The sequence below is a fragment of the Stenella coeruleoalba genome, assembly GCF_951394435.1.
Source record: "Stenella coeruleoalba genome assembly, chromosome: 16".
In the NCBI taxonomy this organism is placed as follows: domain Eukaryota; kingdom Metazoa; phylum Chordata; class Mammalia; order Artiodactyla; family Delphinidae; genus Stenella; species Stenella coeruleoalba.
Window position 1 is genome coordinate 32,333,792 of NC_137162.1, and position 19,726 is coordinate 32,353,517.

General features: G+C 34.1%; 1 protein-coding gene across 1 annotated transcript in view; it reads right to left on the reverse strand.

Moving 5' to 3' along the window:
• Positions 1-1,035: 1,035 nt before the first annotated feature.
• TBC1D12 (TBC1 domain family member 12) overlaps positions 1,036-19,726 on the reverse strand; it is a 95,544-nt gene continuing 76,853 nt past the window's right edge. Inside the window, exons 6-13 of the mRNA XM_079899650.1 lie at positions 19,474-19,580; positions 13,277-13,357; positions 10,569-10,657; positions 9,597-9,668; positions 6,431-6,559; positions 6,062-6,171; positions 3,695-3,953; positions 1,036-2,905 (exon numbers count right to left, since the gene is read on the reverse strand). Coding sequence (XP_079755776.1) covers positions 2,837-2,905; positions 3,695-3,953; positions 6,062-6,171; positions 6,431-6,559; positions 9,597-9,668; positions 10,569-10,657; positions 13,277-13,357; positions 19,474-19,580 — 916 coding nt within the window. The 3' untranslated portion in view covers positions 1,036-2,836. The remainder of the gene's footprint in view (positions 2,906-3,694; positions 3,954-6,061; positions 6,172-6,430; positions 6,560-9,596; positions 9,669-10,568; positions 10,658-13,276; positions 13,358-19,473; positions 19,581-19,726) is intronic.

Below are 19,726 nucleotides of genomic sequence, written 5' to 3' on the forward strand. Positions count from 1 at the left end.
CAAAGAGGAAAAGCCAGGGGGTGGTGGGTGGGAATAAATTAGGAGTTTGGGATTAGCAGATATAAACTATATATAAAACAGATAAACAACAAGGACCTGCTGTATAGCACAGGGAACTATATTCAGTATCTTGTAACAAGCCATAATGGAAAAGAATATGAAAAAAATATATATATGTGTATGTATGTATAGCTGAATTGAATCGCCTTGCTGTACACCAGAAACTAACAAACATTGTAAATCAACTATACTTCAATTAAAAAAATATATATGGAGCTTCCCTGGTGGCACAGTGGTTGAGAGTCTGCCTGCCAATGCAGGGGACGTGGGTGCGTGCCCCGGTCCGGGAAGATCCCACATGCCGCGGAGCGACTGGGCCCGTGAGCCATGGCCGCTGAGCCTGTGCGTCCGGAGCCTGTGCTCCGCAACGGGAGAGGCCACAACAGTGAGAGGCCCGCGTACCGCAAAAAAAAAAAAAAAAAAAAAAAAAAAAAAATATATATATATATATATATATATATGTATATACTCAAACCAACAACATTATATGAAGGTCATCACTGCAAAAGAAATCAACAAAAACTATGACTATGTTCTCTGACTTTAGAAAACTATGCTAGTTGCTGGAGTCTTCCAGTAGCATTTAAATAATACAATGTAGACCTGTGCTAAAAGGACAATGAAGTGAGAAATACAGATTAAATAGACAAACAAATACAACACCATATTAAATTCCACATTATCTTGAGGCTTTTAGGAAAGTTATTTTTTAATTGAAAATATACTTTAACCAAAAAAACTGTCATACAACTGACCATGTGAATAATGAGTAACTCCATACTGCATGTATAAGAGGTTCAAGGGAAAAGACAGTAAAAATATTTTAGCTGCCAGTACTGTCAGTCTCAAGAGGCTAAAGGTCCAGTGCATCCCAGGAAGAGAAATTTGGCAAAAAAGTTTATCCCCTTTTTATCTCCACATGTAGTTAAATATCCCCAAAATAATGAAGACTCATTTCAAGTAATTACTCTGCTTACGAGTTTTATTTACACAGTAACTGTTAATAGTGGTTTTTAATAAATTCCTTGTATTTACATTTTATATACACATTTATATTTGAAAGGTAAAGAAACTATACAATAATAAAAATGAGAAAAAGAAATACAGTAACTTAGGTCCAACTCTGAAAACAAATACACAAAAGTAAGATTAAGTTTAGGCAGGGAGTATAACCTCAATGAGATTACTGCCAGGGGTTACATTCCCTCTATCAGGGCCACCAATACCAAGGAAGTAGTTACCAGAGTTAAAATGTCATTCTAAAACCTATTAAGACCCTGGGTACTCCCTCAATATTTTACTACACTACTAGTTTCCACTAAGCAAGCTCCTAGGAGAGGAGTTAACTTCTGAGGGTTCCATTAGTGGTCCCTAGGCTAGAATGACCCATGGGGTAAAAATACATAGGTACCGTCTGGTCCCATACTCCTAAAGAGGCAGGTGCTACACTAACAAGGTTCTCAGGCTTGTTAGTTTGAAGACTATATACCACTAACAGAAATAGTGTGCTTAAGTGTTGTTTCAAACAAAATTGCAACATAAAAGCACACTATAATCTAATTATTAACCAAATACCATTTTATATAGATATCACTCATGATATTCAAGTGATTTATTTTAGGTTTAAGAATTAAACATATTATAATAAATTTAATGTCAATTTACCGATAGTTAATCATTCCTTTATCCTAATATAATCAAAGTTACTCATTAGAAAAAAATTAATTTTACCTTTTACTCTTATTTCCTTTCATTAGAAAATTATACACAGTGTTTTACAAGTCATGGACTTGGCTACATATTAAGATTTCCAATTTCAAACTGGAATTAACAGATTTTGTTTCTACAGTGAAAGAATTTTAACTAACAAATTTAAAGTCTTGCCAAGTAGCATTCTAATTAAGAACTCTCAAAATTCATGACTTTTTACTCTTACCAGTGAAAAACCTCAATTTGTATTTATGGACTTACTCCCCCCAAAAAGCCTTCAGTCCATTAAAGTGCAAAGAAATTTCTTCTACCAGTTAGCTTTCTTAAATTACTAGATGAACAATTTCTTAGACTAGAAACAGAGAGGCTAAAATGCTCTGAGTGATAGGAATTCCTTGAGGAAATGAAACAATTTCCTTTCAAAAACAAATAGACATGGTACTGTGGAAAAACACCTACACAAATGCTAAACAATCTCCTACCAATATTTCTAGTTCCCAGATAACCTAAATTTGCCCCAACCTGTGAGTGAAGATAAACAACTTCAGTGACGTAAATAATTTACAATCAACGTTGCTTATTCTTGGTCTATAATATCTTCAAATGTGTGGAACTGGAGATAATATCTGTACTAAGGTGTTTATTTCAAATAGTATTTTGGAAGTTAAAGTAGTATTTAACAATCCTGTTCTGACCTCCAAAGTGCTAATTGTTATGCTCCTCCTTTATGCTAATTGTTAAAAAAGAAAAGATGTAAAAATTTGAACTATCTCCAAAGCTGTTAAAAAAATTTATTGCATTAAACTGTTCACTCCAAATTACGGAGTATGAACTAGCCATTTAAACTTTTTTCTTTGTAAAATGGCTCTCCCTATAAAATACTTTTTTATTAATACTGTCAATAGGTACTCATTTACTTCAGCCATGGAATTCAAAATCAGCGGTTTTCCAAGTCTTGATTCTTAGCTTTCTTCAACATTTTCTTCCATGCTGTTTACATAGGAAACAAAATACTTTTATCAAAAACATTTTTTTAATATTGCAATTAGTCTGTTAATTTTGAAGATTAGCTTTTCAGAGCTGGACTATTATTCTTGTCTCCTTCTTTAATATCCTTCATCACAGATGCAAAGACCTGGAAATTATATAAAGTAAACATTAATCCTCAAAAAAACTACCATGCAGATTAAAGAGATTTTAAAAACTATAGTTTATTAACCTGAAACAGCTTTAGTACACATAACTCTGTCCCCTGAAAGACTGCCATTCTCAAATCCTCTTGTTTGTTTCAACCCAATTTTATGATATATAGTTAGATTCCAGTTTTCATCACTTGCCAAATATTATAAAATTACTGTTAGGTAACAAAACATCCTCTGGACCAATATTCTTATATTTTCATTTTCATAAGCAATAAAACTTGAGAGCTTATAATGCCTACTGGCTATCATTCATAGAGCAAGTGTTAACACTATTTTTTATGTCATTTAACTTTTGACTGCCAATATATTTGCTTCCCTCCAATATATTTGCTTCCCTAACAAGATTAAGCATCTAAAAAGTCAGGATCATACATTACATTCTTTTTATTGCAAACCCTTAGTACACATCAGGTATTTAAAACAACTGTTGTCTATCTGAAATACCAAGGTAATTATACAATTGCCCTGGCAAATACATGACTATTGTAGGCTGTACTTCACTAAACTCATAAAATATTACTGGACTTACATAAAAATAAAGCCATAAGTCTGGAGAGGTGAAAGCAGAGCAATTCGTTTTTTTTTTTTCCAAAGTCAAAAATTATTTTTGTAAGTTTTTAAAAAATTTAAGCACTAATATTTGAGAAATACATGACTTTTTGTTTTTACAAGAAATAGACTGTTTTTATACATCTATTACAAGTAGGAAAATGCCACTCTACCTGAGTCCATTTTTTGGTACTATTCTGCATCTGGATGGCTGCAATACAGGTGAACAGCTTTTCTGATGTGATATCTTCTGGCAATTTAGTTAGAAACTGTGCTATATGAATAAAGTCCATCTGTAGGAGAATATCTTCATATAGTCGGAGGATTCCTAATCCAGTCCTAAATAAAAATTCCTCCCCATCTCTGCAAAATACATCCCAGACACGACAGGCCAGATCAAGTGGTAGTGATTTGCTATATAGTGTGAAGATCCTAAAATTAGGGGGAAAAAGTCATTGGAATTTTTCATTCATTTATTCATTCACTCATTAAGTATCTCTATATAAAAAGAACAGTGCTTAATTAGGGTGAAAAAGGCAAATAAGATATGGCTCCTTCGCTCAAAGAACGTGAGTAGTTGGAAATGAAGTATGTGAATTTACAACCTTACGTCGAGATATGGCCTAATACAAACTAGAGTGGCAGAATAACCTCATGGTTAAGGGTATGGGCTCTGAAATCAGAATACCTGAGTTTGAATCTTAGATTTGCAACTTATTGGTTGTGTTACCTTGAGTAAGATACTCATCCTTGCTGTGCCTCAGTTTCCTCATTAGTAAACAAAATAAAATTACCTCTCAGAATTGTTTTGAAAATTAAAGGAGTTAATAAATGTAAAGTATTTAGAATAGTGCCAGGCACATAAGAAATGCTCAATACAAGTTACTTCTTACTACTGTATGAGGAAACCAAGTACCATCTTTTAGTAACCTAAATACAAAACCATAAAGTCTGACTTTCCTCTTTTCTCTTTCCACAAACATCCACTGTTTTGTTTTCCCTTCACCAAACTTTACTTCTTTTGGAGCATGTATACCCTCCAATAGAATCACCAAAATGGTTTTTCACATCCTTTCTGATAATGTTTGATCATGTAAGTCTTTATCCAGTGGTACTTTGGGGTAGCACTCTGGTTGAGGAAGTAGGGAGAGTAGGTGCTAGAGAACTTCTCTTGATGTTGCCTTGGCAAAGAAGGTACACATTTTTACACAGACTGTGTTTATCTGAGGTACTGCTGGTGAAACGTGCGTGAACAAGGAAACTAAAGGTTCTGCCACTAAAAAATGAAAAAAATTCCTTTTAGCACTGCCACTCATTTATTCCTCTTTTTTCTTGCACCACTGATCCTGGGATTCATATGTTATAAGCTCAACAGAGGCAGTGAAACAAAAATCCATGTCTACTTCTTAAGTTATAAACACATTTAATTGCATAACAAAAAAGATACTCTTGGTAGTACAGAGAATACTAATTCACTGTTCAAAATGAGAAAGGGTACCAGTACTGCCTAGGGAGTTTCTAGTATACAGTACTCACTCAGTATTAATTCCATCCTGCTCCCTTTATCAATTGTGATCCTGCTTTGCCTCATGTTCACAGTCCTTAAGAGGGACAGTTGAGGAGTTTTTTTCCCCCCTTCTTTTACAGATTTACATATTTGATCTTGGTCCCTTGGGTCCCATATTATAAAACCCTCTCCCCATGATCTTGGGTCCTATTCAACAGAATTCTAATGTTCCTAATGGGAATGGAAGAGAATACACTGAAAAATAACTTAGTTTTTTTTTTAAAGCCTAAATAAAAGAAACCTCAAACAACTGGAAAGATACTTGATCAATGCCATTATTAATTTATTTTTCCATACTAAAACAATATCATTTATATGAAACCCACTGATGTTTAATGATTAGGATTTAAGGTTTAAATATTTCACATGTACTCCTAACAGCCTATCTTACGATCAACTGCTCCATCTCTTGGGCAAAGCTCACCCGCCCTCTCTATAATCGATTTTACTGCTCACCAGAGTCCTAGGCAAAATTTCCAAGTTAAAACAGAAGAGCTAGAATTGTAAAGTTGAAAAAAGACATTAGCACCTAAATAAGGAATCATTACTCGGTCAGAAAGCTGGATAAGGCCTTGGAAAAAAACAAAGCCCTCGATAAAGAAACACTATAATAACTATCATAAGCCCTTGTGTTAAGAATATTAAAGGAACAGCAAGTAACTCTTTCTGAGAGCTTACTATGTACCAGGCATTGAATGAGATAATCCATGCAAAACACTCTCACTACAACTCAAGATATAGATATTATTATTCCCATTTTATAGTTAGGAAACTGAAACACAAACTGAGGGATTCTGATTTCAACACAGAGTCCATGCTCTTAATCACATGCCTCTCCACAAAAATATGAGTTTCTCTACATGTAAGCGAAGAGCTTTTTATATGTATGGTACTGTGCATGAAATTTACTCTAGGCAAAAAGTTACACTTTGTTTCCTTTTAATAGTTATATTTTACATATGTTATGACTTACCAGTCTATCAAGTATATGTCTGGTGTAAGACTGTAAGATTTGAAATGAAGAAACAGTTTGGAAAGATTTTCTTCAAAAAATACTTCAAACGTTGCAAAATATCTCAACATCTAAAGATAGAAATTTCAACAAAATTATTTAAGAGTACACTCTAGAAATAGAGAAAATAAATCCTTAATAGTAATAGAAAATCTTGCTTAACATCTCTGAGTCTTTTCATCAAGCATTCATAAAACTATAATAATTCAATGAAAAGCTTATTTTAGATCAGATTATCTTAGTCTTCTAATTACTGTTTTTCACTCTAAAAGGGCATTCAGACTATAGAAACTGTCAAAGAAAAACACAATTCATTCCAAATGTCCATACCATGCTGTGATCCACACGAAAAAAGGCTAACTGGCATGGCTTATTCAGGAGATTTGCAAATGCAATGAAGGCATCTGCCTCTTCCAAGTTGAGAATGAGAACTGCTGCTATGAAGGACATCCCTTGGACCTTCAAAGGGAAAGAAATTAATCAAAATGTGCTTACAATAATAATTCTATACAGTTTATTTTATTGTATTCCTGAAAAATTACAAAGTGACATTACAAAGTAGAATTAACCAAGTTTTTAAATTTCTTTTTATTTTCCAACAAAGGTAAATATAGAGAACCATTAAAAATTATGAAATCTCCCTGAATTTTACTTTTCTTTCTTGCTCATGTGGTTTAAAAAGTATTAGGGAAAATTTTGGAAAAAAGAAAAAAGTATCAGCTTTTACTTGCTACAAAAGTCTATCTCAGTATTCTACCTAGTTTTCATTTTCTCTCAGTTTGAAGTATTTCAGAGTATAAACTCACAAAAGTTAATGAAAATTAGGTGACTGTCTCCATTGTTATAACACATCTGTCTGAGGTAGAAAGTGAAGAACTAGGAACAAAAGAGATCTATGAGGGGCTTCCCTGGTGGCGCAGTGGTTGAGAGTCTGCCTGCCGATGCAGGGGACACGGGTTCGTGCCCCGGTCCAGGAAGATCCCACATGCCGCGGAGCGGCTGGGCCTGTGAGCCATGGCCGCTGGGCCTGTGTGTCCGTAGCCTGTGCTCCACAACGGGAGAGGCCACAACAGTGAGAGGCCCGCGTACCGCAAAAAAAAGAGAGATCTATGAGAAATGCCGCTGAAATTCCAAGAAAGAAGAGGCTGTGGGGGTTAGGATAGTGAAGCTGGATTCCCGGAAGAGCAGCTGGACAAATGAGGAAAAAACATTCTAAGATGGAAAAGACACGTCAGCAGAGACATACAGGGCCAGCACAGTTGGAACAAACGATTTATAATGGGATTAATGGGAAAAATTAGAAAAAGTAGGATGCATTTACAAATTATGAAAGGTCTTCAGTAAAAGGCTAAGCTATACAGATGTTTGCTTGTGAGTTACGAGCAGCTATTGCACATTTTTTAGCAGATAAGTAATTGGGAACTGCTGTTGTAAAAATATTCATTCTTTCATTAAAAAAACAGTTTACAGAGCACTTCTGGTAGAGATTTGTATAACAGACTTACACGGAGAGACCAGGAGAACAAATAAAAGAGCAATACAGATTGGTGTCCTTGGTTATTTTAAATATAACTGGAATGTGAACCATTACCAAATTTTTACAAGATATACTGAAGAAATTCCACAGATAAAACTTCTGTGTGATTTACTTATAGATTAAGTATGTATTATTCATTAATGCAGTTAAAAACCTATTTTATCAAACCACATCATGAAATATGTATTCCAATATAGTTTATACTACTCTTATCATATATTATAAAACAAGTCTGATTTGACTGACTGGCTTGCCAGTGAGGCTTGCCATCACCAATTAGGTTCTAAGGTGGTCATTTTACATAAATCCAATGAGCCAATAAATCTGTGTATTCTGTAGAGTATTAATGAAGAACTCGTTCATATATTTTTCTTTAAATGGATGATGACATATATAAACTCATTATAGTGTTAAAATTCTACTGGCTACACTTTTTAAAAGAAGTATGAGTTTTATTTTAAAATATCAATATTTAACAAGTGCTAAAAATTAAATCCTTTACAATTAAACTTATAATGAAAAAATTTAAATGAATGTCAACTTTAAAATGTGAAGGGGTTACATAATGTCTTTACAGTTCTATTACAGAACACATGAGCAAGAGGGATTCTTTGTTCAAATTTTACTTCCTTTATAAGGACATATCCTTTAATACTACATTCCATACCCAAACCTTCACTTCCCCTCAACCCGTGCCATACTTTTTCCATAGCACTTATCACCTTTTAATATAACATATGATTTACTTATTTGTTGTTATTTATTGTCTGTCTCCTCCTTCTAAATTATAAGCATCAAAAAGGGGGCTTCCCTGGTGGCGTGGTGGTTGAGAGTCCGCCTGCCGATGCAGGGGACACGGGTATGTGCCCCGGTCTGGGAAGATTCCACATGCCGCGGAACGGCTGGGCCCGTGAGCCATGGCCGCTGAGCCTGCGCATCCAGAGCCTGTGCTCCGCAACGGGAGAGGCCACAACAGTGAGAGGCCCGTGTACCGCAAAAAACAAAAAAAAAAAAGGGGAAGAATCCTTCTTCTGTTCACTAAGATGAACAAAATGCCTAGAACAAAGCCTGGCATATAGCAATAAGCACACAATAAATATTTGTTAAGTGGATCAATAAACAAATATACAAATGAACATGCAACAAAATAGGATAAATTGTACCACACAGCCACCCTATTGTGAGATCTCTAAAATTCTTCTATTTTAAGACAAAGGCAAGAAGATGAAGGTTTAATGATTTCTAGTTAAACATGACAAATTGAACATACAGTTTTCTTTGTTCCCTCCCAAATCCAACTAAAATAACAGTAAATAAAAAGATAAATATTAACTTAGGAGGATGAAAAGAATGGAAAATAATATAAACAGTAGATAAAAGATGTCAACAGCATTTTAGAAATTTTAATTTAATTAAATGGAGAATGTTGAAACTAAAATATGTGCAGAGGAGAAAGCCAATAAGCAGCAAGTCAATTCAGTCACAAAATCTGGAAAGCTCAGGAAGTGAAGTTATCAGGTTCCTCTAAAATTGAAAGGTAGGGCTAAAACTAGGATTGGTTGAAAATCTGTGAAAGGAGCAAATCCCCTCCTCTATCCTGTATGGACAGGTATCCATCTACCTTCCCCTCAACCCAGCAGAACATAAGAGGTTTATCTCTGAAGGGACAGTCAGGAAAAGGAGAGTTAGGGAGAAGGGGAGAAGGCACCACAGCAGGAACAATAAATAAAAGTTTACGAATTGAATGGTAAAATCCCCAGCTGCTCTCCGAGAAAGCTGGCTATCAGTCTCATAAGCCTCTGGTAGGAGATGGGACGATTCCTCTCCGGGTAAGTTAATATGACCAAGAAAAAAAAACATAAAGATACAGACATTTGGGAGCTAATACAACATAAGATATTATGAGATAAGAGAGATAAAATGTTTATATTCAAAAAGCAGACTGAAACAAATACTTACATAACCAACATCAGGTCTGTAACATGTATATGCCCCTAATATACTATGTAAGACATCATGATATGGGCCACCCTTAGAGGAGAGAAAAATGAAATGTCAAGCTATACAAATAACTGTCTCTAAGTTGATTCTCAAAAAACATGTTAATAAACTTTACATTTCCTAAATGACTAGTTTTAGTCAGTATACTTTATCACTCCGCAAAGATGTTTTCTAAAGTATGAATAAAAAATATTTAATTATGGAAAACCAAAAAAGCCAAATAAACTCACTTGATGGATGGATACAAGCTATGTAGTTTGTCTGCAATTTTAAAGATGTCTAAATTTGGTACAATAAAATTATAATGGAAATAGATTCTTTCATTTGCTATAATACAGTTTCAGCAAGAGAAAACCATCAAGCTACACGAAATTAAGTTTATTAATAATTTTAATCTTAATGGTAAAATTTTTAATCTCATTTTATCAATATAAAGATAGAAGAATTCCATGAATAAAGACTTGAGTCATATAGACATATAAAATGTAATCATTTCTCTCCTCATAAAATATAAACAACTTCATAACAGCCTCTGCACAAAAAATAAACTGTTTCTTCCTATTTCAATAGTATTATAATTATGAAAAATTTTAAAGTTTTGGAACAAACTTCTTTATATTTTAACAATATACTAGGCAAAAATGTTAAAACTTAAATATTTTACAGAATAGAAAGTGAAACAAAGAAATTCACTTCAGTGAAAACTCATCAAGTACCTTTATGTGCTATGTTAACTGCAATGCATTCAAACAGTGGAATAAAATAACAGAAATGCCTTTACTCTTTTCCTACTAGTTTTACATTTTTTATATAAAGGTCTACAATTTTTACAGTTTTGCCTTTTAAAAAATAAGAGCTATGCATTTAGAGAATTTGTTCCCTTGGATTAAAAAAAAAATTAGTTGTTACAAGCTGGTTAGAAACCCTTACCTTCTGAAAGATGTAGAGAGATGGGAATGTACGGGATATGTCCAACTTAATTAATTCCAGACTGGCCTCCCGATCAGCAACAGATACACCTGCATTTGCCAGTTAGATAAAATTGAAATGATTACTTGACTATACCAAGTTCAATCTTACCAACACAGAATGATCACACAGCATATATGTTACTTAAGGAAAGTTAAAAGCTGAATAATTAAGAAATTTAAAGAAATGCCATATAGCTTTTACTGGAACTTAGAGCCTCTAATATGAAGAAAGTATCTATACATTTATCAGAAAGTTTTATGGTGCAAGATTTCTGCTTCTGGGTTTCATAGAAGGTAGGGGAAGGCTACTGCTGCCACAATAACAACTAGGAAAAAGAATGAATTTCAAATACCACTTGTTTTAAAAAAGGCATAAGAGGGAATTCCCGGGCGGTCCAGTGGTTAGGACTCCATGTTCTCACTGCTGAGGGCCAGGAAAGCAGTCTAAAGGATATAAATCCCAGAAAGAGAAGAGCCTTCCCTTTCCTAGGTGAGTGGATACCAGTGGCCATTTTTCTTTCTAGGGGCATCTGCCAAGTCTCAGAATGGGCTCAGGATTGAGCCTCCATAGACAAAGGTACTCTGCTTCGGGAAAGAGAAACCAGAAGAGCTTTTCATGGCCACATAAGACTGATGTGACAGGAAGGATCTGGAGGAGCCTGAATGTATATCTGGTTTTACCCTGTGGGACTTTTGCTGAGTGCTAGTGTAGTGCAGAAGGCCAAGCTGGAAAGACATAATGAAATAACTCATAAGCACATGGCCCTTGGGAGAATGTCTCATTGAAGAGGGGAGCCTGTAGTCAAAATAGGACAGTTCGTCCTATCAACAAATTTGAAACCCAAGATTAACTAAGTCTATCTAAAGCTGTAATCTTGCCCAACCTAGCTCAGTTACTGACTGAATTGAGGCGATAACCCAATGGCCTAACAGAAAAGAGCATAATTCCTCTGAGGGGAAACACCAGCTTCAATTTATACCTTTTTTATTTATAATAACTAACATACAATTTAAACTTTTAAGATATGCAAAGAATCAGGAAAATATGACGTATAATCAAGGGAAAAACCAGTCAATAGAAGCAGACCTGCAGATGATCCAGGAATGGAATTAAACAAGGATATTAACTGCTATAAATATGTTAAAGAAAATAGAGAAAATGAGTGAGGAAATGTGTGGGATGTAAAGATAATTTCCACAGAAAAATAGAATCTATAAAAAGAACCAGGTAGACATTCTAGAATTATAAAGTATAATTTCTGAAATTAAAGATATATATTGGATAAATAGGACATATTTAATAGACTGGATATAAAAGAAGAGAGGATTCATGAACCTGATTACAAAAATCATCTAAACTGAAGCACAGAAAGAAAAAGAATTTTAATAAATAGTATAAGAGACTTATGGGACACTGTTATATGGTCTAACATACATGTAATTGAAGTCCTAGAAGGAGAGGAAAGATGAGGCAGAAGTAATATTTGAAAAGATAATGGCTAAAAAAGTTTAATGACAACTACAAATTATAAACACCCAGGAAATAAGAAATCAGTAATTTAAACAGAACAGTTTTTCTGATTGAAACAATTCTTCATTTACATTTAATTTCTACTAAAATATAACTTTTACCATTTATTAATCATGACAAAATGTCTCTGAAGTAAATGCTCATAATTTTAATTCTTACGCTTCCAATATTTCATAAAAGTGAGTTTAAAACTCAGGCTGAGGCCCTGCCAATTAAAACTTCTTACATCTTCTTCCTTGAACTTTTAGTTTCCCACAAATAGCTGACATAGCTAACAGGTCTTGGGATGATACTTACATGAACCTTTCTGCCAATCAAATCTTCTTTCTAACCTTGTTTAGTCAATTTTCCCCACCATACTGTTCACTTTTCTAAATTAGAAAAAAGAGTATTCAAGGAATTTAACAGAGTTGTTTACATACTCATAGAAAACCACTATGAGATATGCACCATTTCTCTACCCTAAACCATGCTCATTTTTAGAGTTTTACTTATAGGGAAGAGAAAAATTTGCCTTCTATGAAGTAGAAAGAAAAGTGACTGGCAGATAAACAGCTCCCCATTATTCAAGGACAAGAAATATTTAAATAAATTTACCTAAATTTAATAAACGATGATGACAGGAAAAAAGAGTGTTCCTGTTTTCGCCAAAATGATTAGGAAAAAAAACCTGATGACAGTGGAGGGAAAGATGAAGTCTATGCGTGAATTAAATGAACAAAGGTTAAGGCACAATAAGAATTATAAATAATACATTAGGGAGTGAATGAAAGTCAGTGAGAGTCAGGGGAGACAACAGGTCACAAGTGAGGTGTGCAGATCATCTATCTTTAAGTTAAGAGTTGGCCTAAAAATACTGTATCCCATTAGTCTTACTGTTGTGATTAAAACCTGGACTCGGGGGTTCAACAACCTGGGTTTACATTACAGCTTCACTGTTCCCAAGTTAAATACTCTGAGCCTCAGTTTCCTCTTATATCATTCAGTATAATACCATCTACTTAAAGGGTTATAACATTAAAGGAGATAATGTATGTGAAGAATTACTAGTTCCTGATACACTGTAAAAATCACACTAGTATCTCAGCAACTGGATTTTGAGAAATTTTTATTAACCACAACAAAAAAAATCACACCTTCTACATCATTCTCTGAATTTGTTTCACTGAAGCTTTTCCACCGTTCCTTTGCTCTTGAGAGGAAGATTTCATAAAGTTCTGGGGAAAAAAAAAACAAAAATTCATAAATAATAGGAAAGAAATTTATTCTCATATTTTCTATTTTTACTTACTTAAAAATAAAGAGAAAAAATCCTATTATAAGGTCAGATTTTTCTTATGTAGCCGGCATCAAAAATGTGGCAAATTGAAGTACTTGATTCTACCAAAACTATTCATTACTCAACCAGAAAGATAGCAAAGAAAATACTGCAGAGTGGTCATCCAAATAGCTACAATATAGAATGAATGTTAAGAGGCAGGAAGAGATGCTTCTGCAGAAGAAGTATCACTGTAGAATAGCAGAGACATGATTTTCTCGGAGTCAGTCAGATCTAGATTCAAATTCCAGCTCTGCCACTTACTACCTGTGGGACTTCAAGAAAGGTACTTGATCACTCTGGAACTTGGCTTTCTTCATCTGTAAACCGGAGAAAAACACCACCTACTCATGGGGTTACTGATGCTTAAATAAGATAATTTACATACACCTCCTGACACCTTATAGACCCTCAATAAATGCAAATGCTACTTCTTGCTTTCCTTCTCTCTTGAAACTGGTTTCTCCATTATGATATTGCTATCTAAGGCTACCTAAGCTATCCAAAGCTACTAAAGTTCACAAATTTCTCCAGAAGGCCTACATACAAAAATCTCAAGCCCTATCTTTTTACTTTAATTGCCAAATCACTTTTTGAGACTACCACTCTGTGCTTCCATATACAGCATCTCATTAAAACTTCAAGAATAAAAGAAATTGAAAAATTTTCTCAATTCTCAAATTTTAATTGTTTCTTTCTATTATAGATATTTAAAAATACATAAAAATTGTAAATTTCCATGACGAAACAGCAAAAAGTACTTCTTGCCCAAATACCAACGTTTATATATTGCCCAAAATACCAAGAACATATTTTACTTCAATTAATCTTTTTTTAAAAATGTATTTAGGGAATTCCCTGGTGGTCCATTGGTTAGAACTTGGCACTTTCACTGCTGAGGGTGTGGGTTCGATCCCTTGTTGGGGAACTAAGATACCACAAGCTGCAGAGCACGGCCAAAATTTTTTTTTAAATTAAAATATAAAACTAAAAAATGTATTTGTTTTTAAAGGTAATATATGAATGTGATTTTCTAAAATATTCGAACAGTACAAAACAGTATAGAGTGAGAAATAAATTTCCTTCCCTCCAATGCACTTTCTGCTTACCAATTCTCTAAAGATAAAAATATGCAAACACATGCATATACATATATATTTTCCTTTGAAATAAAGTGGCAACATATTACATGCATTGATTTGCATCTTGCTTTATCACACTGGAAGTTGGTCCACATTAGTAGAATAAATCTACTTTAGGTTTGTGGTTTTTTTTTTAACAACTGCACAGTATCCCAATGTATGACTGTACCATATTAAGTATACATAATACTGGGTTGGCCAAAAAGTGCCTTTGGTTTTTAAGTAAAAATAAAAGACACAGCTTTCATTTTCATCAAGAACTCTATTGAACAATGTATTCACCCTTTTGTTCCACTACCTTTTGCCATTTTTCAGGCAACTTCATAATTCCATCTTCCCAAAACTTTTTATCTTTTTGAGCAAAGAACTGTTCCAGGTGCCTTTAACAGTCTTCCAGGGAATTGACATTTTTTCCATTAAGAGAATTTTGTAAAGACCTAAATGGAAATCCGAAGGTACAATGTCTGGTGAATATGGAAGATGAATCAGAACTTCCCAGCCAAGCTGTAACAGTTTTTGCCTGGTCATCAAAGAAACATGCGGTCTTGCGTTAGCCTGATGGAAGACTATGCGTTTTCTGTTGACTAATTCTGGACGCTTTTTGTTGAGTACCACTTTCACTTGGTCTAATTGGGAGCAGTACTTGTTGGAGTTAATCATTTCGTTTTCCAGAAGAAGCACATGATGGAGGACTCCCTTCCAATCCCACCATATACACAACATCACCTTCTTTGGATGAAGACCGGCCTTTGGTGTGGTTGGTGATAGTTCATTTCACTTGCCCCATGATCTCTTCTGTTCTACATTATTGTATGGTATCCACTTTTCATTGCCTGTCACAATTTGTTTTAAAGGGAACTTTATTATGTATGTATGTATGTATGTATGTATGTATGGCTGGGTCTTCGTTGCTGTGTGGGCTTTCTTTAGTTGTGGAGAGTGGGGGCTACTCTTCGTCGCGGTGCACGGGCTTCTCATTGCGGTGGCTTCTCTTGTTGCAGAGCATGGGCTTTAGTAGTTGTAGCTCGCAGGCTCTAGGGCGCAGGCTCAGTAGTTGTGGTGTACGGGCTTAGTTGCTCTGCAGCCTGTGGGATCTACCCGGACCAGGGCACAAACTTGTGTCCCATGCATTGGCAGGTGGATTCTTAACCACTGCGCCACCAGGGAAGCCCCACAATTTGTTTTAAAAACATAACATTTTCATTACGTTTCAGTAGAGAATCGCATGTGGAAATATGGTCAAGGTTTTTTTTTTTTAGCTTAACGTATGTGGAAACCAAACATCAAAGTGATTCACATAACCAAACTGGTGCAAATGATTTTCAATGCTTGATTTGGATTTTTTGAGTATGTTGGCTATCTTCCTCGTGGTATAACATTCAATTGTTCTCAATTAATGTCTCAATTTGATCGCTACCAACTTCAACTGGTCTACCTGACCGTGGAGCATCATCCAGCGAGAAATCTCCAGCATGAAACTTCACAAACCACTTTTGACACGTTCGATCAATCAAAGCACCTTCTCCATACACTGCACACATCTTTTTTTGCCATTTCAGCTGCATTTTTACCTTTCTTGAAATAATAAAGCATAATATGCCGAAAATGTTGGGATTTTTCTTCCATCTTCAATATTAAAATGGCTGCACAAAAATTCACCAATTTTGATGTCTTTTTAAAATTCACGCTGATATGACAGCTGTCACATACAATCTAACAAAAGTGTTTTGAATGAAGTTAAAGACAACTAAGTGCTACGAGCCATCTTACAGACAAAAACAAAATAATCTTTTGGCCAACCCAATATATATACTAACAAGAACCAGATCATTATAAAATTGCTGACTTTTACATTTCAAATAGACTATTACTATTCTGACCCTTTCTCCCTTCTGTTCACTTCTTGTTACTACTCATGGTTTGGAAAGAAGAACTTTAAAAAGAACAAAAAACTTAAAAATTCTATTATTTGTGCCCATCTCCATCAATGTTTTGATATAAGATGTAGATATAATCTTAAAATTTAGATATATAATTTTTTTGCAGTTCTTAGACTGAGGTTTGCACTTTTTCATTTCAAACTGATTCCAAGCTAGGAATTCCAGTTTCACTGTTCTACTCAAACTTCAAAACTGTCTTGGAAAAAAAAGGCTCATGAAATAAATACATCACTTTTGGAAGTCACAAAATTGATCCAATAATAAAAATGTAGCAATGCATTTCCAAACATCAAAGGATATCTCTTCACGGAAGAGTTACAGTGCTTATCTATTATAAGATGACCTGCATCTCAGTTCAATTTCATGCTTGACTGGGCATGTCACACATTTTATTCTGTATGTACAAATGTAGAGCTTGAAGCAGACTAAAGAAGTATCTTGGATTTGAGCAGAGAATATTTTGAGATCAGTGTATGTTTCACTTTCTTGTTTTCTGACAGTAATGATAGTGTATGCATTCTCAGTAAACTTCACTTTCACTATAATTTGATATTCATCATCACAAATCACTGTTAGAACACTCCTTTGAGATAGCTAATTATCTTATCCCCATTTACAGATGAAGAAAACTAAGACCTCTAGATGTTAAGTAATTTGCCCAAGGTCACAAACCTAATACAGAGTGGAACCAAGATTTGAACCACATTTGACTGACTTTAGAACCCCTATTTTTAGTTACTATTCTCTAATGGTTATAAATTTCATGATTAAGACAAATACAACAGGAAAAGAGTCAAACTATTAGAGCCCCTAAAATAAACAAAGTTATCAAAACTAAATTTACTTCCACTGAAATTTAGCTTTCTTCCCACCACTAATGAAGAAGAGAATGAGTACCCATTTCACTCCTGAATACATAACTGTTTAGTAGAGAGAAGCTAAAATGACTGAAAATAAATGAACCAGTTATTTTACAAACCTTGCAAATTTTAAGCTTAAAAAATAACTTTCTGATTAGAGAATCACAAAAGATTAATACCAACTTAACCAATGTTTTAATGCCTAAGTTGTCAGGATACCTAAAAGTGTAAAGCCAAAGTTCTCAAAAAAAAAACAAAACTGCAAACAAAACTTCAAATAGCCACCCATACTTCTTCATATCACCTATATGCAAAACTGATTCCTAAAACTTTAACCAATACAATACCTTTTCTAGGCTTAATTTAAAACTCAATTCTTGCCCTAAATTCTCATTTTTTTTTAAAATTCTAATTTTTTAATTAAAGAAAATGTCAAGTTAAAATGACATGTTCATTATAGGATTTTTGTGAAAATCAATTTTATAAACTATACATGATCATGCTATTCAAAGTTGGCATCACTTTTAAGACTAAAGATAAACATTTAGATTTTTGTTATAAATTCTGTACAACTATATATAATGCTGATTGCTGTAATGAATATCCTTGTAGAAAAGCTTTTGAAACCAGTCCTGATTATTTATTTACTTAAAGTGTTAGAACTGGAATAAATCCATCAAAGGTTATATTTTTTGATGCTTTTGGTAAATATTTCTAAATTATTTTCAGTCATCCTCCATGTGGGTAATTTTCATTAATTTTAATCACTTTTGAGGAGTAAAAAAAGACAGGTACCTTGATGTTGTTTTTTTTGTTTTTATTTTTTGGCTGCACTGCATGCATGTGGGATTTTAGTTCCCTGACCAGGGATTGAAACTGCACCCCATACACTGGAACCTTGGAGCCTTAACCACTGGACCGAAGTCCTGATGTTGTTTTAACATATATGTCTTTGATTTAGCAATCACTAGGAAAATGGTTAAATAAATTATACTATAGCCAAACCGTGGAATACAGTGCAGCTACAGTATATATAAGTGCCCCTTTTATGCACTGATATCGAGGGATGTTCAGATGGTTTGTGGGAAAAAATAAAAGGAAGAAAAAGAGAAGGCTTAAAAATTATCATATGTAGATGTACACTTTTTTATGTGCATAGAAAAAAGATCTGGAAGAACATACACCAAATTGCTAAATGGTACCTAGAGTAGGATCAAGAGCAGAATTTTGGGTGGAAGAGGGGGACGAAACATGCAGTTTGTACTTTACTATCGCTTGACTGTTTTTCAATAAATATGTAAATAAAAAATTTTAAGTAACAATGTATTATTTAATTATATTAGAGTCCCTAAGTCTTTCTGTGGTACCTTTATCTGGCATTATCATTATCACTCAGACCATTAGTATCTTTTATTACTAATTATTTTACCCTACTGATAATATCCTTATTGTATGTAATTTTTTTTAGTTCATCAAAACTACACTACATTTTACTCCTATCTACATTTTACTCCTATGCGTAAAGGTTTTAAGAAACTTAAGAAAATAAAAACGATGAGAATCTTACTTCTTTTTGTTTTTTAAACTTTAAAATTTTTAAATAAAAAAATTCAAAATGACTGGTTTGGGTAGAAAGATAGGAAAAGAAATTTCTAGCTTTCCCTCAATATTTATGGTTTTGAAAAAAGAGGAAACTTTTCCACAACTATTTTATTTTTCCTTGTATATGTTTATTCACCTATTGTTACCTAGACCCAGAAGTTTGTCTTTTTTTGACCCAGAAGTTTTTGAAGTTACCCACAGTTAAGATATTTAGATGTCAAGATTATTATTGATGGCTGTGAACTAAAGGAAAACCCACAAACCTTATTTATATAATATGAAATATAGTAACTTACTTATTAAATCTTACCAGGTTTTAGAAGGGGGTAGGGAATGAAGCATGTTCTTAAAATGACACATATGGTATATGGCCATATATGGCCTTTTCAAATGATCAATCTACTAATCTGCTTTGGAACGCTGAAGATGGCTGTTTGCATGTGTGGGAGTAACTGAATATAGAATACAAACCAGGAGTGATATTTAGTTCATTTCCTACAGCTAGACTCCAAACTTTCCCACGGACACTAGGGGGCAATCCCTGCCACCACAATTCTCGAACTCTTCTTGTACTACGCCTAGAATTAAAGGGGGAGAAAAAAGGAGAAAGTTACTTTTTATACCAAAAACACTAGTTGCATGATGGTTTATCTAGTCTATGACCAAGTGACTACAGAACACAGAGAGTTAAGTATGTGATGCACTCTTTTCTTGGGCTCATGTA